Here is a 26,035-nt window from a genome sequence, read left to right on the forward strand (position 1 = left end):
GAACCTCCAATCCTAGCTACTCAAAAGGCTGCGATTGGACGGTGACAGGTTGGAGTCAGCTCTGGCAGAGAAATCTAAAAGACTCTTACTTCCAATTAACCAGTAAAAAAACCAGAACTGGAGGTGTGGTTGAAGTGGTTGAAGTGGTAGAGCTCCAGCCCTGAGTGGAAAAAGTCCAGCGAGAATGAGGCTGAGTTCAAGCCCTAATACTAATACAAAAACAACGAAGAACCATGATGGTGATGAAAGAGGAGTTGATGATGAAGTTGGGGCTCTGTAGAGGAGCTTTACTTAGAAAAGGGTTATTTTAAGAATTACATCTCCAAAAAATGATGACAGTTTACACTTGTCCACTTTGGAGAGTAAAAATAAGGGACCTTCTTGGGGGAAACAAACTATTAACTCATGCCTCAAATAGCTTCACCTCTTCTCAGAATTTCAGAGATTGTCCTTATAACTATGGTAATCTAGGTCAAGTCTAGTATTCCGCTAGAGACTGAAAGCTCACCCCCTGCCAAGTTATCTTCTTTTGAGTCAGTGCAGTGCTGGGTCAGCGCTGACCCAGCACTGTGATGAATCTGGCTCATGAGTTGAGTCTGCCTCTCTTTCCATCAGGACACCTGCCACTGAGGCATGAGTCCGTGGCATGTTAATACATTGAAGGTAATGTCCATGACCTTGAGGGGCAGTTAGTGCGCTCCAGACCTCCGGTCCGTTTGCACCTCCTCTGGGGAAGGGTTAGTTACATGGTACACACAACCAAGGTGGAACAAAGAGTGTGCTCACTTCACATTGTAATAGGTATGAGTGTCTACACAGACACAACAACCCACATACACAGCTTAAGGGTGTTGGCATGAGCATGACTGGAAAGTGCTCCGCTCTCATGAGACTCTTTCCCCTGTATCACACAGCGCACAAAAGTCTGGTGGGGCTGGCAGCTACATACCTAGTTTTTCTGCAGTCCCTTTAGCTGCTAGGTGTTTCAGGAGAGGACTGTTGGAAGGGGTTGTGCTCAGTCTTCCACGGCTGGGGAGGGAGGCCACACTGGGCCACAACAGTTCAGTGCTCTTGTCAGTCTGGGTGCTGCTGTCTTTGCTGCCTGTCTTGGCATGGGCGCTGCTGCCTGCCGAGGCAGAGGCTGGAGGGGACAGGGCAGAGGCAGGTGGGGCAGGCAGCAAGGTGGCAGAGGCATGTTCATGGTGATCCTTCCCAAGCAGCACCCCTGCAGGCAGAAGAGCTTTTACAGAAACACTCTGCTTTCCTTTTCCCTCCCTCCTTCTCTCTCCTCCTTCCCACCCTCCCTTCTTCTTTTTCTTTCTCCTTTCCCCCTCTCTAAGTACTAACAAACAAAAAACCTAATCTTGGAGATTTTCTTCTTGACTCAGGAGTGCTTAACTCATTCAATGATTTATTGCCAAACACAAACACAGAGAATAAAAATAGAAAGAACTCAGTTTGGTCTCTAAAAATATATACTTTTGTTTTAGAGGGGGTCAAGAGGTGTTTTCAAGTAAACTGGTTAAATATATAATAAATTGTAGAATAAAATTATTCACAGGACAGAGCCATTGGAAAGGGCTATCCTTAACTTGCCACAGTTGGAGAAGGAACAACAGGGTTGAGAAAAAGCAGAAAAGAGGTGCTTATAGCTAGAGAATGAGAGGGTGGGAGATTTCTGCAAATCTTCTCGAGACTATGTTTGTCTTACCTGACATGAGTGGCCAGCAGGGCTAGTCAGAAGTTGTGTGCTTAAGAAAAATTAGAATGCTTCTCTGCTTCTCTGGTCCCATGCACATTCCCACTGACCTGCTCTTTGAACAGTCTCAGTTCCATTCCACTATTGATAATAGAAAGATGGGTCTCCCACAGCCCAGTTCAAAAGCAAACGTGCTCCCTGGTTGAAGCAACCACTAACTGTACATATTGTTCTGTAAACAAGACCTCTGGTGAAAAGCTAGGCTCCCCAAAAGCAAAAAGCCAGTCAGGCTCAAGGAAAGTCCCTTCATCCTCGTCCTTCTTCATGGCAAGGCTGGGGTAAGGAAGAGGATACACTGGCTATGGAAAAAGGAGAAGGTGTGAGGCAGTATCCATTTTCCTCAAATGCTTCCCACAAAGCTGGACCAGAGGATTTAAACACAGCACACATTCAGAAGAGTACTGCCACTCCAGAGCTCAAGTCTACAGGAAGAATTTGTTCATTCATCTTAACAAGCCAGCCATTCATAAAGCACCCATCCATGCTAGGGCTCACTTCTTAAAGATGTTACTTGGCAGTACAGTTAAAATGAAGGTTTGGTCCAATTCTGGGGCTGGTGATTCTGTCTTCCCATCGTGCTCCCAGGTGATGCAGTACCATTTGGAGCAGCAAGGTCTTTGCCTAGGTGCTTCACACATATCTCATTTTGGAGTACACAACATTCCTGTGAGATAGCTCTTACACTTCTCTAACAGAGAAGGAAATGGAAGTTCAGAGAAACTAATATTTCATAGCTAAGAAGTAGCAATAATGAGAGGCAAACCAAGCTGTGATATAAACCCTGATTTGGAGCACAACCTACATTCGTGCTACTTCATCACCCTGTGTGTTAAAGTTGAGAACGGACAAGGTGTTCTTGAATAGGGGTGACAAGTTAAATCATCACTAGCCAGCCATCTGGGAGCTGTTGAGCATCCAGGAAGGTAGACCCTGTCACCTCCCTCTCCTCCCAAAGCTCCTTAGATAAGAAGTGACAGAAATGTAGGGGGCAGTGCAGCGGACCATGAAGGTTTGCCTCTGCTTGAATCCTCAGGGTCTCTCCCATTGTTGTGACACATGGACGCCAATTCTAATAATGAAGGGAATACCACTGCAGACAACACAGCAACTTCTTCAGGCCAAGGTCCTCAGCTCCCAGCCCACTGCAGACCTGCCGAATCCTGGGGTACAGATACAGAGATGCTCGGGGCAAGATGTATGTCAAAAACAGGCGTCTCCAGGGGAGGTTTCCACCAGAGATGAGCAAATCTTCAACTCCTTAACCACATGGCCTGAATATCTCTAACTGGGCAGGGAGGTCCATGACCTTGGGATGGTCTTTGATGATCTCAGCTGTGGTCCTTTTTGATGTGAACTTCCTTTGGGGGCAGGAGCTGCTGAGGCCCCCAGTGGAGGACTTCAAACAGATTCTAGCTGGGAGCCTTTGATTTTCTAGCTTCACTGGTTCACATGCAAGTTCTTATGCCTTGTGGTGCAAAGCAACCGGATTTCTCTCTCTGGGATCCTGCATAGGGTTTTAGCTTCAACAAAAAATGAAACCACAAGCTGACCCAGAAACATGCATCAAGGAAGGGTCAGACCCCTGGAGGTGCTAGCATGCAGCGAGCAGGAACAGAGGACACATGTGTAGGAATGCTGGTTGCTTTCTCCCCAGGCTCACTGGCCTAGCCAGTCAACAGCTCAGCCCTAGCTCTAGAAAACCACTCCGGGAAAAGACTACCTTTGTAGAATTCTCAGGTCTACCTATACAGCAACAACACAACAAAATCCACCACTACCACTTCCCCCTTCCACTGAGGGAAGCTTTTTCCGGTGCACTTCCCCATAACTTCCTTTTGTGGCACAGACAGACTGCCTCCCTGAGATCTGGAGGCAGAAGGGAGCAGACAGTCAACTTGTCTGGGGAGAGCCAAATCCAGAGGCCCAATGCCTCTCGACTCTTTCTATCAGGACATTTTTGTTGTACCTGAATTTTTTGTTTACTTACATATTTATTTATCCAAAACTTCAAGGGTAATGGCATAAGCAGCAAGACACTTGAGGCTCAAAACTGTAACCCAGCTGCTCAGGAAGCTGAGAGCTGAGGACTGTAGTTTAAAACTTCAGTGTGAAATCTCACGAAAGTGTCTGCAAGACTGTATCTGCAACTAACTGGCATAAAAGCTGGTTCTGGAGACATGGCTCAAGTGGCAGAGGACTAGCCATTGAAGGGAAAAGCTGAGCAAGAGGCCCTGAGTTCAACCCCAGTATTCACATTCACATTCACACACACGTGCACCTCACAGGCATACCTGAGATGGTCAACCCAAGGCGAATACTCTGTTGGAATACCTTTTAGGATTTACAGTGCTTTGGAGTCTCATTTAATTCCCACAACCTAAGTATGACTGCTGTCACTTCCTCACTTTACAGAGGAGGGGACAGGACAACTTCAGCGACACTCCCATGTCTCAGGAGTGACAAGGTCATGACTTATTAATTTCCATGTGGCCTCATGCTCATGACCCTGGCTGAGGGAAGAGTGGGCTCACCTGCGCTCCCCTTCCAGGTCTTTTCCTCCTTCTTCTCCTCAGTCAGCTGGCCACTGGTAAGGGAGGTCTGGCGGGAGTGAGTCCCGGAGGCTGCTGCAATGGATGGGACAGAACGGGCAGGCCGTAGGCTCAAAGGGTCCATCTTTCCGGCATCCTTACGTGATCGTTGCTGGAGCACCTTGATCATGGCATCCTTCTCTATGATTTTGGCATGGAGATTTTTAATACTAAAAACAAAACAAAACAGTCTTCATAAAATATCATTTGGTTAGAAAACAGTAACATTTCTCTCAGGCCATCTGAGGAACTTGAACTGTAAATCTGTGATGGAATTCAAGTGTTGTTCACATCTTCAAACATTTACAATCTCCAAATTGTTTCAGGTGAGGCTTCTGAAGCCGATCAGAGAATGTACCTGCTCTGGCACTGAGGGAGGTTCTAGACTTCTGGCTGTTGTGAAGACAACTACGCCCCACATGTGCATCTCCCTGGACCAAGGGACTCAGGGGCCACACTCATCAGGTCCAGAATGGGGCTGGCAGGGGATGGGATAACACATAAACTCTGTGGCCCCAAACAGGGCAAAATGCCACACTCTTTTTCCTAAGGGAGAAAAAAATGAAGAGCTGGATAGGTTCTGGAGAAAGATGAGTTCTCCTTGTGGAAGCAGTGAACGCTTGAGTTCTCTGCATGACTCTGGTAGTGACTGGCTGGGCCTAACACCACAGCCTTACTTTTATATCAGTACCCAAGAAACTCAGGGAACCCAGGGGTACACAGGATTAAGTCAAGCAGGGCAAGCTAGTGTTTGTTAGTCTGCTGGAAATCATGTAGCCCACCAGAAGAGGGCATTAGCTAACTATGTCTTTTATCTCTGTCGGTCATGGGGCTTGAACTTGGGGATTGGATACTGTCCCTGAACTCTTTTGCTCAAGGCTAGCGCACTACCACTTTGAGACATAGAGCCACTTCCGTTTTTCTGGTGGTTTAAGTCAAGGTAAAAGTCTCAGGGCTGGCTTTGAACTACGATCCTCAGATCTCAGCCTCCTGAATAGCTAGGATTATAGGCATGAGCCACCAGTGCCCAACTTATGTCTTCATCTTTAAATGAAATAATGTAAACTCTGGCTTAAAACCTCTGTCATTGAGATGACTTGTTTCTCCTTTCCAGGTCATGGTATACCCAGAGCTAACATGGACATCTAAATTTTCCTGTCATGAAACAGCCTCCATCTTAACCCTGGCATTGATCTGAAGTTATCCCCACAACAAGCACCAGTCCTGCTGCTGAACAGGGCAACTGGCTTAGTCATGAACCTCTTTGCTCCAGGTGATGGGAGCTTCTGGAGCTCTCAAGTTCATGGCTCATCAGAGCAGGGTAGAGAACTCTCTGGATGAGCTGGCTAGACTGTGAGTACAGCAGTGGCTGGTGACCCCTGTTCTTAGTGGAGGGGAGTGGCCAGTATGATGGCTCTCTTACGTGTACTCCATGTCCTGACATCTCCTGTTGGCCTGAACCACCTCTTCCTCCTCCTGCCAGATGTGGGCCTCCAGTGAGCTCTCGCCATAGCTGCCATTCCGCGAGTGGTTGATGATTGTGGTGTCCCTGGAACACAGAGCACACAGGGGATCACAGAAGCCTTGCTTGGAATCAGTGCAGATGCAGAATGGAGAGGAAGGCATTCTGCTCTTCACCTTCTATGGGAGCCCAAAGGCCTCCCGTCTCCACTTCCCCACCCAGCTCTGCCCCATAGACGTCAACACAGAGAAGGATGGCAGTGCCCAGGATGAAGCAACCCAAGAGCACTGTGCTTAAAAATCTCCCTGCAAACTCCTCACCCAGCTTCTGTCTCCCCGACTCTACTCAATTCTCCTCCTAAACTTGAAGAATTACAACAGTATCTAAGGAAAGCAAACTAAAATTCAAAAATAAAAATTCTCTGCCCTTCCTATAGGGTATTATTTTATGCTATGTTATTTTATGAGCACCTACAGATTTAATTATCCTTATACTTTATGACTTTATGCTTCTGCCTTTCATCCTTCTCCTATTACACAATTTGGGTCTCCCCTATATATACAGACCCTAAAACTTTGGTGGGTTTTAAGCACCTATAAACTAAAAGGCCAACATGACTTCTGGGTAAAAGTCAAACTAAGAAAAAGGCATGAAGGGCATTGAAAACCAATGCACAGCCCTATGTAAGGGTAGCAATGCAATGTCTGCATCTGAGAGCCAGCCACTCAAGACCAAGGAGAACTGCTTTGTTGACTTAGATGCTTCTTTGTGACTTAGTTTTGTGCATTACAGTACACTTTAAGCAAACATTTAAAGGAGGAATTAGGCTACATGCCTACCGAGAGAAAGTAAAGCAACAGAAGTGTCCACTGTCAACATTGGAGAAAGATTTCAAAGGAAGTGAATCAGATCTCAGGTGACTCATGGTCCAGCTCTTACTACCAACACAATGTGGGACCAACCACAATATCTCAGAGGCTTGTTTCCTTCACTTACAAAAGGAGTACCTGCTCTCATGGTTGCAATGAGGATTCTATGATATAGCACCATGCTATAAAAATAAAAAAATATACTATGTTAACATCATTCTTAAAGATCACAGAGCATTCCACAGAGTGAATGGATGTTACATTATCAAATGAAATTCCTTAGACTTGAATCAGTTTAAAGTCCACTGATATTTTTGGCAACAATGTGATGAACACCTTGGGCATAACTCTTTGGACATGCATAATGATAACCTTAAGATAAATGTCAGGAACTAGATTCTCTTACTAAAGACAGGTACATACTGTCATTATCTTTCAGAAATGTTACATCATCTTGTTCTTTAGCTAGTCTACAGTCTTTTTTTTTTCCACTAGTCCTGGGCTCAAACTCTGGGCCTGAGTGCTGTCCTGAGCTCCTTTTGCTCAAGGCTCACACTCTCCCACTTGAGCCTTTTCTGAGTAGTTTATTGGAGATAAGCACCTCAGAGACTTTTCTGCCTGGGCTGGCTTTGAACACTCAGATCTCAGCCTCCCAAGTAGCTAGGATTATAGGCATGAGCCACCACTGTCCGCTTAGCCTACAGCCTTTAAAACAAAATTATCCTTACATGATCTCTTCCTCTGGGATAGGCTTCTCTGGTCTGAGGACCCCTGGGGCCCTGCTGTTCTGAGGTTGTTTCCAGCATTGCTTTTCTGACTGACTGCACCAGTGCCTCACCTCTCAGCTGCAGCAGAAGCTGCAGCATTCATGGCAAAGTGGCGGATGGTGCTCTCTTCCAGGTATTTCTGCTCCCACTTAGTCATGTCGGCTTCCAGGGCCAAGATCCGCTCCTCCTTCTCCCGCACAAGCTCCATGAGGGCTGGAGCATTGTATTCAGGGATGCTGGCTGATTGGCTATTTCCATGTTTCTGGAGAAGCAGAAACAACATCTGATGCTTAAAACATCTGTAAGGTGGACCACACCAACAGTGTGTGCAGTCAACTACAGAATAGACATAGTCCTCCAGATCTGGCAGCTCATGCGCATGCTCCCTCTCCCTGGTGTGTACACGACCAAATGATTCTACCACCACCTCCTTATCTGTCTTTTCTCAGTTAATACTCACTCAGCTATGAAGCGAGGCATTATCCAATTCTACAGAGAAACTAAACTCCAAAGAGACTGAATTAACAACCATCAGCTATCTTGGCTAATCTGCTGTAGTCAGGATTCAAACTCGGGTCTGGCTCCACAGCCTCAAGGTTCTAACATAAGAAGTGACGACGGCTGTTGATTTATACCAGAGAAAACAATGGATGAAATCTTGGCTTCTTGGTCTCAGCATTTTGTCTAGAATCCCACGGGCAGATTCCAGTTGCTCTGTTTCTCCTCCAAATGGGAGATAAAATGGAAGGCACAAGATGTGGAAATACGATGTCCTATCATGAACACCTAGCTGCCAGGCTCTCATCAGTGGAGATGTTAGGGCCTGCCCCATGGGAGGCCTGAGAATGAGAAGCAAATGAGGTAACAGTTGTTAAGTAAATCACCTCTAAAGCATAGAAAATGTATTCTTCTGCCCCTTCTTTTCATCTCTGTCAGTAAAAGGAAATCAAGTTGAGTTATCTAGACTGTTCACAAGAAGAGTATATTCACATGCCAAAGTTTTTCCTCTTATACTGAAATACTCTATTCCCCCTAAAACACCCACCATTGGGGGTGGGGGCAGTTCTGAGGAGGTTCAAGCTCTAGTGGCATGGTTCCAGGCCAAAGTGAGCTTCGGTCTGAATGTGGGCCTCTGCACAATTGGGACAGGCGGGCAACTTCATCCTCAGACAAGTACTCATTCCCTGCACAGTTTCTATTGTGATTGCAAATTTTAAATGCAGAGCTGGCTGCAATGCTTTAACTGATGCTATGTAATGCTCAAAATTAACAAAAGGACCAGGGAACCGCCCAGAGCAACAGCTGACATCAGAGCTGTAGCAACAGACTGGCTCACCAGAGGTGAGTGCACAGAGTCCTATAGGCTCTTTGTACCATGTGCTTCGATTCTTTTTTTTTTTTTTTTTTTTTTTTTGCCAGTCCTGGGGCTTAAACTCAGGGACTTCAGCATAAAGAAGCCAGGGGCAGGACTCAGGCCCTGAGTTTAAGGGCCAGAATTGGCAAAATAAATAAATAAATAAATAAATAAAAATCTTTTGAAGGTCTAGGGATTGAACTCAGGACCTTGTGCATACTGAGCAAGCGGTCTACCACTGAACCATACTCCCAGTTTCAATTCTTTTTTTTTGGCCAGTCCTGGGGCTTGGACTCAGGGCCTGGGCACTGTCCCTGGCTTCTTTTTGCTCAAGGCTAGCACTCTACCATTTGAGCCACAGAACCACTTCTGGCCTTTTCTATATATGTGGTGCTGAGGAATCAAACCCAGGGCTTCATGTATGGGAGGCAAGCACTCTTGCCACTAGGCCATATTCCCAGCCCCTTCAATTCTATTTTTAAATCTTCAAATATGTGTTATTCTAGGAAGTGGCAGCTTGCCAGTGACCAACACTGCAGTAAAACCGAGCAGGAGGCACCTGTCCTTACTTGACCTTGTGAGGAAGTTGCCAATCCCATTTGGACCTGGACTCAGGTAGAGGACAGATGAACCAGGCCACCAAGATGAAAAATCCTCTATTTTTAGACACTTTCCAAGAAAGCTCCCACAGCTTCCCTAAGCTGCTATTTATGCTTATCATTTCCTATCCAGTTGCCATCAAAGTTTATTATTTCAGAATCCTCTTGACCTTTCACGAGATCAGAACAACTCTTCATTGTTCCTTTAATGCAGATCACCAAGAGTTAAATGTATGAATTTCAGCATTCAAGCATACAAGTAACTCTGCCAATCAGAAAATGGAACTGAAAATCAAGACAGGCAGTGTCTGACACCCATTTAGCTGGACCACAATTACTATGTACCATGCATGTTCTTGGGACACAGCAGTAAAACCTATCAGAAAATGTCCTGATGAACCACATGGCCTTGGGCTGGCCTCAACCTCCCTGAGCCTCATTCTTCTCTTCCAAAACATTGTCAGCTTTTCCCTTCTACCTCATAGGACTACTGTGAAAGAAATGAAAATTACTTTAAGGTCTTTGCTTTAAAAAAAAAAAAGATACAATTGTGAGCACTTAAGAATGTTTTTGTGGGAGCTGGGGATATGGCCTAGTGGCAAGAGTGCCTGCCTCATATACATGAGGCCCTGGGTTCGATTCCCCAGCACCACATATACAGAAAACGGCCAGAAGTGGCGCTGTGGCTCAAGTGGCAGAGTGCTAGCCTTGAGCAAAAAAGAAGCCAGGGACAGTGCTCAGGCCCTGAGTCCAAGCCCCAGGGCTGGCCAAAAAAAAAAAAAAAAAAAAAAGAATGTTTTTGTGTTCATTTATCTGTCTTTGGGAGGGCAAAGGGAGAACAGAAAAAAGGATGCAACCATGGTACTCAGTAGACACTATGTTGAAACTGAACTACACAACTTGTGGGAAGGGGATGGGAGGGAAAAACTGGGAGAGTGAAGGGATGACATTGTTTAAAAAGAAATGTACTCATTAAACTGGTTTATGTAACTGTAACCCCTCTGTACATCACCTTTATTTAAAGAAAACAAAAAAATGTATTTGTTTTCCTCCTGTTCCTCTACATCATCTCTGGTATAGGAGAGATTACTTTTAATGACAAGAACTGTTGGTTCAGTTTTTTTCCTGCTAGTTCCTACTGTCTGGACTTCTTTTTCTCTTTACCCTTTATTCCACCTCTTCAGCAGAAAAGTTGGGTAAATACAGAATTTGAGAGAGGGTATCAAGAATACTCTAGGGCTTCAAATGACTCTGAAGGCAATGTTAATGACAGTGGAGAGAAATGACTCTTCATCAATTGTTAAGTGCCAGCCATTGTGATGGATAAGCACTCTGGAAGATTTTCTTAATAGTATTTATGTGTATGAGGTCAGTCTATTTTCCTCATATTACAGACAAGGATGTTGTGACTCAGAGAGGTCACTCACCCATGGCTATTTTCTTCAAAGAAGGCAGGGTCTAGCCCTGGAACCTATGCTCCCAGTCAAGACTGGATTTTTTGGCATTCTGATAATCTCCAGCCATGTCCAGCCTCTGGGAGGGTCCTAGACGCCTTGCAAGTGTGGCAAGATCACTCTGCTCCCAGGGAGAGCCCTGGCTGGGTCCTAGTCCCAGCCCTTCACACAGTGCCTGTGTGGTGCTGACCCCTAGAGTTCTCTGACATGCCCAAGTCTCTCCAGAATCATGTGGGAAGGGTCAGAGAAGCTGATCTCACTTTCATTTTGGGGAAGGTAGGGACAAATCTGCTTTGTTACAGTGTGAACTGAGCACAATTTCTAGCAGGTACAGAGACAGAGTGCGCTCTTTGCGGTGGAAGCTTGTCACATGCAGTCACGTCTCCACCAAGAGGAGAAAGCACAAGCAGGTATTGAGGATGCTGCTGCTATCTAAAGCACATTCCCTTCTCCCCAGCCTCAAAGAGGTGAGCCCTCTTCTTTCCTTGTGAGGCCATTTGCCTCCTCAGAGCAGAGAGCTCTGCATAGTCACCCACAGGTACCCACCAGAACCTCAAGATAACCTGGGAAAAGGACACTGATCCCTCTGAGCCTGGGTGCGGAGTGCAGCCCTAGACTGCATGTGTTCCCACAGGGTCTGTCTATTTCACTGACTGCACCCCAGGCCCCTCACCTGCTGGGTCCTCAGTGCATCCAGCTCCCTCTCCAGCCAGGTCCGCAGCCTGCGCTCCATCTGCTCTCGCTTCTCACATGCAGACTGTAGCTGGGTCAGGGCCTGCTGCAGCTTCTCAACTTTTTCCACATATGCTTGCTTCTCTCGGAGCTGAGCAGAGAAGAGTAAAACAGCACAGACCTGAGAGCAGGGTTCTCACTGCTGTGGAGGGGGTGGCAGTAGAAATGTGCCAATGCCTGAGTGGCTTGTAGCTCAGTGAGGTTTCTGGCTGAGCAGGCAGGAGATGCACCCCGTCCTGTCTGAAGCTTCTGAAGTAAGATGGAGGCTCCTCTGCTCTTTCTCAGAGAAGGCAGCAACAGTTCAGATCACTCCACACCTGCTTTGGGGATCATTCACTGTGTTTGCTATAAACTTTTGAAAGTCTAATAAGCGCCTCTAAGAAGTCTCATTAGGTCAGATGTTGCACGTACCACTCATAAATTACTTCCACCACATACCATTTTCTCAGTGTGCAGAACAGACAGCAGAACACAACCACAAGATCTGCCTGTTTTGCTCCTGCTGAGCCAGTAAGCAGTGTATGCCATGCACTGTGCTGGCATCCAGGAGACACCTGGTACATCCTTACTAAATGGATTAATATGATCCCTACAAAACAGTAAAGTCCTTGAAAGCATGGGTCTGCACCCTTCTCCTCTGAATCAAGGTTAAGTACAAGATGAGTCTGATTAGTAATAGTTATTATATCAGCCAATGCTTTTACAGCACTGCTACACTAAGCACTGTGCTTTATATGTAATGTTTCATTTAATGCCTCCCACTGACAATAAGAAGAAAAGTTTTTTCTTATTTTCATTTAAGAAACGAGAAAAGCGTCGGGTTACTGGTGGCACATTCCTGTAATCCTAGCAACTCAGGAGGCTGATATGTGAAGATTGTGGTTCAAAGCCAGCCTAAGCAGGAAAGTACATAAGCCTCATCTCCAAAAAACCTCCAGAAATCTGGAATAGAAGCTACAGCTTGAGTGGTAAAGAACTAGCCCTAGTAGAAAAAGCTAAGGGACAGCACCTCAGTTCAAGCCCCTGTATACCAGCAGAGGCGCGCACACACAAAGAAATGAGATAGCTAAGGGCAAAAAGTCTTCAGGGATGCTCCAAGTAACACACACAGCTGACACAGTGTGGGGCTCATGCATTCCATTTCCACCAGCCTAGCTCTAGCATCCACTCTTTACCGCTGTAGTAAACGACAGTATATACTCAGTATAAGACATCTGGACTAAATTAAAAGCCTTCAAAAGCAACATTAATAAGAACAAGAAATTAGACTGGAAACAAGACACAAGACATTTTCAAAAGGTTCCATTTAACTAAACCAAGATGCTACACACACACAAATGACAGTAAAATAACATATTGATGATCATGAAGAACCTGTCTTTAAGGACTAATAATGAACTTACTTCTTTAGGAATATGAAAAGATTTGATAAATTATACTTTTCCTTAGCGCCACACATGGAGATGAGCCTCAGGAAGTGTTCAGTGATGAGAGTAGCACACAGTCCAGGCTTCCCTGGTCAGTTCGCTCAGAACTGACCTCCTATCCTCCAGGGGTTAGGTTGCTTTTTTTGGAGACAAAGAAGACACTCTGGCTTTGGCCTGTTTGTATTAAAACTGTAGTTTCTACACAGGACTTGTGGGGTATAAAGGCTTCTAAGGGGTAAAATCTTGGTTAAGCAACTCTTCCTCTCCAGCTGCACTACCTCTATAGTTGAAGCTCACATATTTCCTGTAGGAACAACTTTTCTTCAATAACAATTGGATTAACGACATCATTTTTGAAAGCATATTTTCAGTGTGCTAGCATATATATTATCTCTGGCCACTTTCATACTTTGAACCTACAGGATTTCCAACAGGCAAGGGTGCTCAAGTCAGCCTGATGACACAAAGGTGACAACGGCCCCACAGAGGACCTGATTGCCTCCATCTCTCCTCCTCCTCCTGCCTCAACTTCCATTGCCCAAACACCCTAGCTTGGACCTTAGAAATGCTTATTCCTCAGTTAGGCTTAAGGGAAAAGTCACTTCATAAAAATTAAGCCAATGGGTCGATTTCATCAGAAACTACTAAGTGGGTAAATACTTGAGTACCATCAAAATTCCCTGGGTTAAGGTTATAGAGTAGTGCACAGCCCAGCCAATTTCTGGAAATCAGAGATGGAGCTGCTGAATTTCACCCCACTCTAACCCACTATCAGAAGATTTTTGCCTTTTCCCCTGTAATAGGGAACCCAAAGCGCCAGCAACTGACCTATTTTTTTTTCTCAATTGTTAGCCTCTCTTTTGTACACGCATCAGGTGTCCAGTTCTCCAGTATAGGCCATGAGGTTGCTGTTGGTGGTGTTTATACTATGCTTGGCTCTGGGTTAGCCACACTTTGCTTTTATTTACTTTTATGATCCCTCCCATATCAGCTCCTAGGAATATCTCTGGTTAAAGTAGCTGTGTTAGGAAAGAACCTTGAAGCCTCTCTCCCTTCTGGCCCCAATCCCTACTGTCTGGTCTCACCTCCTCCTCCAGCTTGATGACTCTGGCCTGGGCATTGCTCAAAGCCTGGTCCAGGATCTCGATGTGTCTCCGATGGTCCTCACTTGCAGTCCGCACTACTGCTAACTCCATTTCTAACTTCTCCTTTTCCTTCAAGAATTCTTTGTCTGGAAAGGAGAAAGGAACAGAGCTAGCTCCATCAGAAAGTGCTTAGTTGCCGGGCTCCCTGCCATCTTCCTGGCAAAGATTAAAAATATAAAAGCAAATGTTTACAGAGATGAATTTCTGCTATTATTCTTTCTTAACAGCAGTGGTATTTAAGATGTACTGAGCTCTTTCCCAAAAGTTATCCTTTAAGAGCTGGTAAAGGAGCCCCCACCTCACAGAAAGACTCTTGCAATTTATTAGTGGCTAAGTCTCCCTCTCACAGAAAGGTCCTTACTTTGTTATAACAAACCTCCAGAAAGACCAGCTTTACACTCAAGTTTTGGCAGAGTTCTGATGTATATAACTGAGAATACCTACAACAGGCAAGTTGTCACACCAGGGAATTTATGCTCAGAATGGCTGTTTACTCAGTGGATGTCAATTACCCAGAGCTATGTGGAATGGGAGTTGTTTGGCCTGATGGCTGTGGTCCCATTTACACAGATGTCTGCTCACACACTGTTTACTCTCAAAACCACAGCAATGGCACAAACTCTGTAGCCAAGCTGACTTGATTCTGGTCCCTTTCATACCAGAGATCATTGCATGTGACTTCATCATTCTGAGCTTCCATCTCTTCAAATGAAGATTAAAATGACTGTCAGTGCACATAACATACGCTTCATAAATAGTAACAAGATCTAGCATATACCCTGGAGACTTAGCACATCCCAGGCACCAAGCCACAGGCTTTAAATGAGAACTCCCTGAATCCTTGCATCAGCTCCATTTGACAGACAAGAAAACAAAGCAAGCATAACTGTGGTACTGGTACCAGATCAGCAGCAGTCCCCTCGCTTTAGTAGGCCTCTGATCTGAGGAGGCTCCCTTTCACCTTACCCATCCTGAGGGCCACAGTGGACAGCCTGCTCAATTGTTTCCTTTGACTACTGAGATCTGCACTCCCTGCTGGTGGGCCCATGGGATGAGGGGTCTTAGTAACTTCTGCTGGGTAAACACTCAGGGGGACTACTACTGGGAATGGGATGGGCTGTCATAGCTGGAAGAGCAACGAATCACACACTACAAAGCAACAAAATGGCAGTTAATATGGAATACTTGCCAATGATTTTCTTTTTGTTGTTATGTTTGTTTTTTGGTGCTTGTTTTGGTGTTTGTTTTTAGGGCTTGCACTCAGGGTCAGGACACCCTACCTTAGCTTCTTATGCTCAGGGCTGGTACTACACCACTTGAACCACAGCTCTCCTTTCTGCTTTTTGCTGGTTAGGTGGAAAATCAGAGTCTCACACACTTTTTCTGTCCAGGCTGACTTTGAACTGTGATCCTCAGATCCCAGCCTCTTGAGTGGGTAGGATTATAGGTATGAATTAACAGCACTGGACACCTTTCAATATTAACTTTAAATGTTAATGGTCAACTCTCCATTCAAAAGATAAACAACAGCAACAAGCACCTAAAAACAGGATCCAATCAAGAAATAAGAGTCTACAAGAAACACATCTCACTGATAATGGATATTAACAATATTATATACCTTTAAGGAAGATGAAATCATGTCACTTGCAGGAAAGTAGACAGAAACAGAGGATATCATATTGAGTGAGACAAGACAACATCAAAAAAAAAAAAAAAGACATTGCATGTTTTTCAGTCATGTGGAAACTAGACCTAAAAGACAATACATGTTCATGGACATGAACAAATATGTATATCTGCCTGTATTCATAATGAGGGGGCATACCATGAAAGTGGATCGTCTAAAGTGAATCGTCTGCATGCATTAAAATGTCATGGTAAAACTCCTTACCATGTGCAATTTAGTATATGCCAATAAAAATATGTAATCCAAGGGAGGGGGGAATGAGGGAAGAGATAATAAGTAGAACAAGAAATGTACTCACTGCCTTTCATATGAATCTGTAACCCCTCTGTATCACACTTTGACAATAGAGAAAAAAGAAAAAATATGTGATCCCACAGTGGGTGTCAGTGGCTCATTCCTATAATCCTAGCTACTCAGGAAGCTGACTGATGAAAACTGTGGATGTGCTAAGTACAGAAACAAAACTCAACACTTAGGATGTACAAATTTTGTTGTATATAATAAAATGTACTTACTGATCTATATTTAACTTAAGGTATAATATATGCCTGCCTGGGTACATATATGCCTATCTATCCATAATAATGCTTTTTATATTTTCATTTGATTGTTTGTTGGTGGGGATGGGGGCTGAAACCAGGTCCTCAAGTTACACCCCCAGACCTATGTTTTTCAAATACCCTTGTAAAGGGCATCTGTGACTCAACACCAGGATATGGTACAAAGATTAAAGGGGGAAATTGTTCGATCTGAACAAAGAAGTGGTCCAAATTAAGACTGATCAGGGAGAAAGCAATGTGTTGCCTACAATTACATGTTTGTTCTCCCTTCCTTTATTTTAATTTGTGCAACCCCTCCTATTGTCATTTTGTAACTTGCTGTAAAGCAACATACAAACCAGTCTTTCTAAGGAAGAAAATTAGTAGCAGATGCAAGCTTATTTTCAATGGCCTACAACCAAATTTTCTGGACTTAAAACAAACACTTTGTCCCTCAAAGTTCTCTGGCTCCATCAAGATACAGCTGTAGGCTCTCACTATAATTCATAAACTAAAAATAGTTCCAAAACTTACTGTAAAAAAACCATAGTTCCCCATTGTATTGTTTGCTTTTTATTTTATCATACAGAGAACAAAAGGTTTGACTACAGACGTTTTCTAGACACTACATTTTAGACTCTAAAATTTTTTTTAATTTAATTTTTTTATTAATTGAACACAATTTTTTTTGACAAGGTATTGTGCAAAAAGGGTACTAGGGCAGTGTGTATATTTCTTGTGATATCTTACATCCTGTTTTTCTTTCCCTTCTCTAGGTCAGGTAGGCATATATACAATATACAATGTATCAAGAACATATTAAAATTTTTTATAATAAGTAAAAACTATCTGTAGAGGATACACTGGATCATTAAACAAATGTTTTATCACAATTGGCTCTGGTTCAAAGATGGATGAAGAACTCAGAATGTTGATTCTAACAGAACACATTGGGATGGTGGCCTGAATATATTAATAGTAAGTAACAGTTCTGGCTAAGTTACTTACAGCCAAATACAACTTATAGTATAAAAAATGTTGGGGTTTTGGGGTTTTTTCTTTTTCTTTTTTTGCTATCCAGGATGCTTCTCAGAGTAAAAACATGACATCTTGGGGCTGGGGATATGGCCTAGTGGCAAAAGCACTTGCCTCGTATACATGAAGCCCTGGGTTCAATTCCCCAGCACCACATCTATAGAAAACGGCCAGAAGTGGTGCTGTGGCTCAAGTGGCAGAGTGCTAGCCTTGAGCAAAAGGAAGCCAGGGACAGTGCTCAGGCCCTGAGTCCAAGGCCCAGGACTGACCAAAAAAAAACAAACAAACAAACAAAAAAACATGACATCTTCACTCAACCCTACACCAAGAAATCACTCACTCTTCTGGAAAAAGGGAAGGAAAAATTTGAGAAGTTCCAATTCTAGCTGTGAAACACCTGCAGGGCTTCAGGCAAGTCTTGCTCTTGGTTGCAGTTTCTTCTTTTGTAAGACAGTCAGTATGCTGAGGCCTAAAATCACCGTAAGACCAATACTGTCCTTTTCACATCCTGTCCTTTCTCAATCTCAATGATCCTGCCAGTGGTTCCCCAAGGGCAATCACAATGATCTGAGTTCAAAGCCTGTCTGGTCCATTTACCAGCTTATATGACCATGAAAAGTCACTTCGCCTTTCCATGCCCCAGTTTCCTCATCTGTAAAAAACCTGGAGTAATACCTATCTCAAAGGCTTGCTTGGAGGATTAAAAGAAACAATGTTCTCGGGCTGGGAATATGGCCCAGTAGTAAAGTGCTCACCTCGCATACATGAAGCCCTGGGTTCAATTCCTCAGCACCACATATATAGAAAAAAAACCAGAAGGGGCACTGTGGCTCAAGAGATAAGAGTGCTAGCCTTGAGCAAAAAAGAAGCCAGGGACAGTGCTCAGGCCCTGAGTCCAAGCCAAGGACTGGCAATCAATCAATCAATAATAAAATGATTTTTAAAAAGAAACAATGTTCTTACAATGTATCTAAAATAGTGCTTGGCTCACAGTAATTACTCAACTAGTGTTGGCAGCTTTGGCTGTACCAGGCCTGAACCAGGACCAAAAGGACCAGAAGAAGGGATCAGGAGCAAACTTGCAAAGGATAAACTTGACCATCAGATTAACAGCCTTTGGGACTATGTCACTAACAGTGGCCATGAGTTGGCAGCTTAGTCAGTTCTGGTTTTAAAGATGAGTATGTGACTGGTGACCAGACCTGAAATCTTTAAGAAGAGGGAGGCTCAGATAATTAAGTATTATGGCAAACCCATGGCACCTGGATTGTTACAAGGTAACTGGGACTTTGGCTATGTTTCTGTGTCTTGGTTTTCTATTTTCTGAAAATAATAACTATGTTCCCCTGATAAGGGCTTAAAAAAAGAAAAGGACAATTACATCATGGTCTATAAATTAAGACAACTTATGAAGTAAAATCCAGGAAATGCTTTTACAGTTCTTTATTTTGCATCTTCCTTAAATATTTGTTTTGCTTGGGCTCTTTATTCATCTTCCTCTTCCATTACTACTGTCTGGAACTGAAGATAGAAAACTAACATCTGACCGGGTGCCTGTGGCTCATGCCTATAATCCTAGATACTCAGGAGGCTGAGATCTGAGGTTCATCACGGTTCAGAGCCAACCTGGACAGGAAAGTCCATGAGACTCATATCTCCAATGAACCACTAGAAAACTGGAAGGGGTCCTGGGAGGGGGGGAGAGTAAGGCCCACAGGCCAAATGCAGCCCCAGACTGATTTGGAAGTAATGTTTCACTCCTCCATAGCCACCCCCACTTATTTATGAATCATGTGCAGTGGCTTTTGGGCCTTATGAGCAGAGTTGAGTACTTATTGCCTCAAAGCCTGAAGTACTTTCTACCTTGCCTATAACAGAAGGATTGCTGATCATGGCACAGAACATATAGTGAGTTCACAGATCGCCTGTAACTGTTTCTTTGAATATATGACAGTCATCATTTCATTTAACATTGAGCAAATAAATGTTTTTTTTTGTTTTTTGTCAGTCCTGGGGCTTAGGACTCAGGGCCTGAGCACTGTCTCTGGCTTCTTTTTGCTCAAGGCTAGCACTCTACCTCTTGAGCCACAGTGCCACTTTCTGGCCTTTTCTGTTTATGTGGTGCTGAGGAATTGAACCCAGGGCTTCATGCATGCAAGGCAAGCACTCTACCGCTAAGCCACATTCCTAGCCCTGAGCAAATGTTTGTTAAATGCTCTATGTGGCAGGCACAATGCCAAGCTCTGGAATTGTAATCGTTGGGACTGCAATGGTGAAGATAAGAGACAGGCCTTTGCCCTTGGTGTGTACACAGGATGAGGGAAAAAGACAGAAAATGGTTATACAGTCACTTCTACACAACTGATGAGTCTACACAGAGGGAAGAGTACATTATTAGGAATATATAACAGAAAGATCTAATATATCTTAGGAAGCCTACCCCAAAAACTGACATTTAAGTTGAGATCTTAAATAGACTTCCTGGTTCTGTACTGTCAGGGCAAATGAAGGCTCCCCGCTGCTCATGAAATGCAAATGGATGAAATGCAAGCATATTTCAGTCTGTATTTACTATATCCACTTATCTAGCTATGCACTGTAAAGAATGTGGCTGGGGATATGGCCTAGTGGCAAGAGTGCCTGCCTCATATACATGAGGCCCTGGGTTCGACTCCCCAGCACCACACATACAGAAAATGGCCAGAAGTGGCGCTGTGGCTCAAGTGGCAGAGTGCTAGCCTTGAGCGGGAAGAAGCCAGGGACAGTGCTCAGGCCCAGAGTCCAAGCCCCAGGACTGGCAAAAAAAAAAAAAAAAGAATGTGGACTATAAAAATTTTTAAGCTTGATTTTTAACCTTACAATGGTAATTCTAAGGAAAACATATCTTTAAATCAATTTAAATGAAAATCATAGCCCATGTTCATTTGCTGGACACCAGACATCAACATATGACTAAGAGACAGTTCTTCAATCAGCTCCACTCATTACGCGTGGAAAATCTAGAGTCTAACTTGAGTAACATTCATTTCAAAACTTGATGAGAAGCTCTGGGTGAGCACATATTGGGGACAGTGTGCACTTCGGGCTGTCAGACAGGGACGGGCCAGTGCTGCCTGTCAAAGCTGACCAAGGGGGCTTAAGCACCTCACATGCTCTGCTTTCCAGATGCAGCAGGTCCAACTCAAGTCACACAAGCATTCTTAGGGAACACAACAGGTCCCCTTCCCTGAACATCATCAGATCCTTCCAGAGAAGGTGAAGGCTGAAACAGATGAAGGAGTCAGGAATAAACCTTGTAGAATAGGCATAATAGCTCTATTTCACAGTTGTCTTTGCATTTCCTATCTCTGGTTAATCTCAGAGCTCTAGAGGCTAACCTAGGGGTTTTATTCCACTATCCCTTTAAAACAATGAAGGTAAGGAAGATTAAGCATTTAACTTCAGACACTGACATTCAGAAGATGCTGCAGTTACTTTCTGGGGCCCATGCCTATAAAATTTCTTAAAGTCTTAAAGCTGCACAGTCCTGTGAAAAGTAGCAATTATCTTTAAGGAAAACTGGCTAATCTAGGACAAGACATCCTTCTCGTAGTGAGGCCACTTTGGCAGGCATCATGGGCAAGTCTTTCCCGTTTGCCTATGGCACCAATCTATGGTATCTCCCATGGTCTATGCATTGCTCAATGTCAGCATTTGACTGATCACTACAAAACCTTTTATATATCACATCCAACACTCACTTCCAGCATAACCACAACAAAGTAATAGAAAGGAATCTCTAAGATTGTAGATGAGGTGGAAGGTGACACTAAATCAGTGGAAGCTGTAGAAGAACAAAATGTGAAGAGAGCCAGGACTATGAAGAAAAAAACAGGGAACCAAAAAACAAGGAAAGAGAGGTCTGGGTTTTCTCCTCCAGTGGAAATTAAGCTGATTTCTCCCTCGGAGAGTCTAGCTGCAAAAGGAAAAAGCCAAGCAAGAAAGCCTGCAGACGTGGCCAGGAAAGCCTTTGGGAGGGGCCGAAAGCCAGTTTCCTTTCCAGAGCAGATTATTTACTCAGGAAAATGCTATATGTTTTTCTAAGATTTTAACATACACCCATTTATAATGTCCGCAGAACTGTGTTGATTAGAGTGATCTAATCTGGAAAATAATTTATATAAATTATTGCATATTTTTACAAACAGAAGGCCTTCAATAAGTGAAGTAACTCCATATGGAGTATGATTCTTTTTCCATTTCATATTAAGACTTCATACATTTATAAACTACTGTAACTTAAAAAAAAGAAGAATCAAGGGAACACAAAATGAAGTTAATATAAAGTAGCTATAGATACTCTACTGGTTTTTTTTTGGGGGGGGGGGGTCTATTTCTTTTGTTTCTTTTTTTTTTTGGCCAGTCCTGGGCCTTGGACTCAGGGCCTGAGCACCGTCCCTGGCTTCTTCCCGCTCAAGGCTAGCACTCTGCCACTTGAGCCACAGCGCCGCTTCTGGCCGTTTTCTGTATATGTGGTGCTGGGGAATCGAACCTAGGGCCTCGTGTATCCGAGGCAGGCACTCTTGCCACTAGGCTATATCCCCAGCCCCATTCTTTTGTTTCTTTGAGACAGGTTCTCACTAAGTAATCCAGGCTGGCCTTGAACAAAAGATCCCCTTGTGGGGGACTCCAGAGGATTACAGATGTGCACCACTATATCCAACATTTCTTTTTTTTTTTTTTCTCTCCTGTCCTGGGGCTTGAACTCAGGGCCTGAGCCCTGTCCCTGCACTCTTTCTGCTCAAGGCCTACCACTTTGAGCCACAGGACCACTTCCAGTGTTTTTGGTGATTAGTTGGAGATAAGAGTCTCATGGACTTTTCTGCCTGGGCTGCCTTTCAACCATGATCTTAGCCTCCTGAGTAGCTAGTGCCCTCCTGAGCCACCAGTGTCTGGCTTCACCATTACTTTTCTTAATGAAAAAAATTTTTCTTGAGTATTATTCTACTTGGACAAAAAAGGGGAGTGAGGGAAGAAAAAGGACAAAAGAAATTTGGGTAGTTTTAAGCTGTTTCTAAGTAATTTTTCATGTCTTGATATGCCCTACCTAGTTTCAAATTACATCATATATCAACACTGAGATACCACTCAACACCTGAAAATGCTTCTCGTCTTTCTTGTTTATGCCTCTGAAATACAGTAGAGCGTGTCTGCACAGAACACACCATCCCTTGTAAAGCTGGAAGGGCCTAATTACGGAGATTTCAACTTTGAGTCAGGAATGTGACTGAGGTCATACATTAAACCCTAGAATTCCATCAGCACCAGAGTGGTCCAGGATAAACATGCTCATTGGATGCAAGGGACTGGCTTTTCCACTCTGACCTGAATTAAATGTCAAGTGCACCCTGACAAGGAGGCACAGCAGTGCTGTTAGTGATGGTTAGAGATGAGATGGCTATTTGAAGTGTTGACGTAACTTCACAGAATCTGCAAGACTGTAAAAACAAATCTAAAGCAAACCCCCTAAATAGTATTAATGTCCACTCACCAAGGACAATTTTTTTTTAATGAAGTGGGGGTTAAAAATTAAAACTGAAGCCATGTGCCAATGGATCACGCCCATAATCCTAGCCACTCAGGAAGCTCAGATCTGAGAATCATGGTTCAAAGCCAGCCTGGGCAGGAAAGTCCATGAGACTCTTATCTCCAATTAACCACCAGAAAACTGGAAGTGGTGCTGTGGTTCAAGTGGTAGAGCGCTACCCTTGAGCTCAGAGCTCAGAGACAGCACCCAGGCCTAGAGTGCAAGCCCTACAACTGACAAAAAAATAATAATAAATAATACTGAATCATGAAGGAACTGAAACCAAACAGTACTGACAATCAGGAAGTTTGCCAATTATTTTCCAGTCATTAGAAGGTAGGGTGTTGATGAACCCAAGCATCAAAGCACCACTCTATAACATGACTTACTCTGAGGAGTCACAACAGTGTTGAAGACTGTGCTGACCAAGCTCAGAAATTCATCATTAAAGAAAGATGGAATGCTATAGATTGAGAATTCAGTTATCATGGGTTCTCTTTAATACCCTTCATACCCAGTCACGGTTCACCTGGACATATGGACTAACATCTCTGAATAGTAGGCACAACTTTCTTCACTGTTCCTGGTGGAAATGGGTTCAGCAGCTTTTTTTTTTTTTTTTTTTGGCCAGTCCTGGGCCTTGGACTCAGGGCCTGAGCACTGTCCCTGGCTTCTTCCCGCTCAAGGCTAGCACTCTGCCACTTGAGCCACAGCGCCGCTTCTGGCCATTTTCTGTATATGTGGTGCTGGGGAATCGAACCTAGGGCCTCGTGTATCCGAGGCAGGCACTCTTGCCACTAGGCTATATCCCCAGCCCGTTCAGCAGCTTTTGGGAATGAGAAATGATGAACCAAGATAGACAGTGATTGCCTAGCATGCATGAAGCCCTGAGTTTGATTCCTCAGTACCACATAAATAGAACAAGCCAGAAGTGGTGCTGTGGCTCAAGTGGTAGAGTGCTAGCCTTGAGCAAAAGAAGCTCAGGGTTGGCTGGGAACATGGCCTAGTGGCAAGAGTGCTTGCCTCGTATACATGAGGCCCTGGGTTCGATTCCTCAGCATCACATATACAAAAAATGGCCAGAAGTGGCGCTGTGGCTCAAGTGGCAGAGTGCTAGCCTTGAGCAAAAAAGAAGCCAGGGACAGCGCTCAGGCCCTGAGTTCACAGCCTAGGACTGGCAAAAAAAAAAAAAAAAAAAAGAAGCTCAGGGACAGTGCCCAGGCCCTGAGTTCAAGCCTCAGGACTGGCAAAAAAGAAAAGACACTGTGATGATTTCTGTATATCATATGCTGTCAAAGTGGCAGCGAATCCAAAGTCTCTCAACCTGCCAGCCAATCCAGAGTCCCTCCTCAACCTGCCAGAGAATCCAGGGTTACTCCTCAACTTGGCAGCCAATCTAAAGTCCCTCAACCTGCCAGCCAATCCAGTGTCCCTTCTCAGCCTGCCAGCCAAACCAGAGTCCCTCAACCTGCCAGCCCATCCAGAGTCCCTCCTCAGCCTGCCAGCCAATCCAGGGTTCCTCCTCAGCCTGCCAGAAGTCCAGACCTCACCCCTTGGCCTCTTTTGCTTTCTTGAAGAAAAAAAAATCCATTTGAAATAGTGAGTGAGAGGAAGCAGCATTTCTACTGATGTTGCTACTCCTTGGACAAATTATAGAGATAGAGAGGAATTATAGATTAGAAGGACAGACTCAACATCACTGAAATAATGTATGTTAAATTCAGCTTTTTCTCTGGCATACCCCAGAGGCCTGCATCTGAGGCCAGTAGACTGTATGCTAAATTAACACACAAAAAGCAAATACCATCAATCCTGCTGAAAACTAATCAGCCACCAGTTTTTTAAACACTAATTTGGGGATAAATAAACACAGAGACTCACTCTGAGAAGCAAAATGTCCCTCTGCAACTATGTCTTCATGCTCATCATATTCCCTGCTTGACAGTTGCCTGTTGGCTGTCTCAAGTCGATCTGTGAACAATTAGAAAATAATTAAAAGACTTACATGTGGGTTTAAGCAAGATATAAAGGGGTCTACAAGAGCTCAGTATGAAAAGATACTCAGGCAAGATTCTTGGGGAGGAACAATAACTGAATTCCAGAACATCTAAAGAAAAGTCTCAGATACCACCTGTATCCTGTGAATCAGCAGTGGGTAACAAGGGACAGGCTGAGAGGAACACTACCTCATCGCTTCTGAAGCCCAAACCTCTGTTCTAAAATCCTCACAAAGACAGTCAGTCTTCGTAACCTCAAATCAAGCCCTACTCCAACTTTGACCAATAGCCTTATATTTTATGCAGCAACTACTACCTGAATTATAGAATCAAAAATTAATGAAAGCAACCAATTAATTCCTAGGTCAAAATGACAATGGATGAAGACTATATAGTGAGTTCTATATTTGCTCAAACCACTAGGCATATCTTTATTCAACTAAATGATGCAGCTCAGCAAGTATTTACTGAATGCATACAACAGCCAACAGAAAAAGGTATAGAGAAACAGAAAAGGTAGGTTTTAACTACTGGGGAATGTTGGAATGTATGAGGCAAGTGGAAAAAAGAGAGGTAAGATTTTATGGGTTAAATTATCATACATCTTGGAAAGAAGTAGGCTGGAAGTAAGTAAAGCACACAGAATTGATGTGGAGATGCAATTAAGCAATCCATAAAAAAGAAGTAAATAACAAAAGCTCTGTTTTACTCAGCAATGAGTAGCATGTATATAATCAAAATGAGGTGATAGTTGCCTGACCCCAAATGTGAGCACAGTTTGGGGACAGTATAAGAGGAAAATAATATAAATGAAAATAGGACAAATAGTGACTTGAGAAAACCACTGCTAGTAATTAGGTCACTGCTCGAAGAACTGTGACGAGTGGGGCAGGACTGCTAGGATTTTTATAAGGTTTAGAAGATTTTAACAACTACATGTTATGCATGCATTCTCTTGAAAAGTAAAAACTTATTTGGAAAGAGCCACAAACGTACCTACCAGAAGGAAAAGCTGAGAAAAGTGCTTATCTCTTAGATTGAACAGCTGAGGT

At 43.8% G+C, this 26,035-nt stretch overlaps 1 protein-coding gene across 10 annotated transcripts in view; it reads right to left on the reverse strand.

Moving 5' to 3' along the window:
- The window catches only part of Amotl1 (angiomotin like 1), a 79,167-nt gene that overhangs the window by 5,686 nt on the left and 47,446 nt on the right, over positions 1–26,035 (reverse strand). For 8 of the 10 annotated variants that reach the window (XM_048344080.1, XM_048344082.1, XM_048344072.1 and 5 more), the window contains 7 exons: positions 24,868–24,957; positions 14,097–14,242; positions 11,526–11,675; positions 7,517–7,707; positions 5,771–5,896; positions 4,291–4,517; positions 950–1,225 (listed from right to left, as the gene is read on the reverse strand). In XM_048344080.1, coding sequence (XP_048200037.1) covers positions 950–1,225; positions 4,291–4,517; positions 5,771–5,896; positions 7,517–7,707; positions 11,526–11,675; positions 14,097–14,242; positions 24,868–24,957 — 1,206 coding nt within the window. The remainder of the gene's footprint in view (positions 1–949; positions 1,226–4,290; positions 4,518–5,770; positions 5,897–7,516; positions 7,708–11,525; positions 11,676–14,096; positions 14,243–24,867; positions 24,958–26,035) is intronic. The other 2 variants (XM_048344077.1, XM_048344081.1) reach the window with 2 other exon arrangements.

This window comes from Perognathus longimembris, chromosome 3, assembly GCF_023159225.1.
Source record: "Perognathus longimembris pacificus isolate PPM17 chromosome 3, ASM2315922v1, whole genome shotgun sequence".
In the NCBI taxonomy this organism is placed as follows: Eukaryota; Metazoa; Chordata; class Mammalia; order Rodentia; family Heteromyidae; genus Perognathus; species Perognathus longimembris.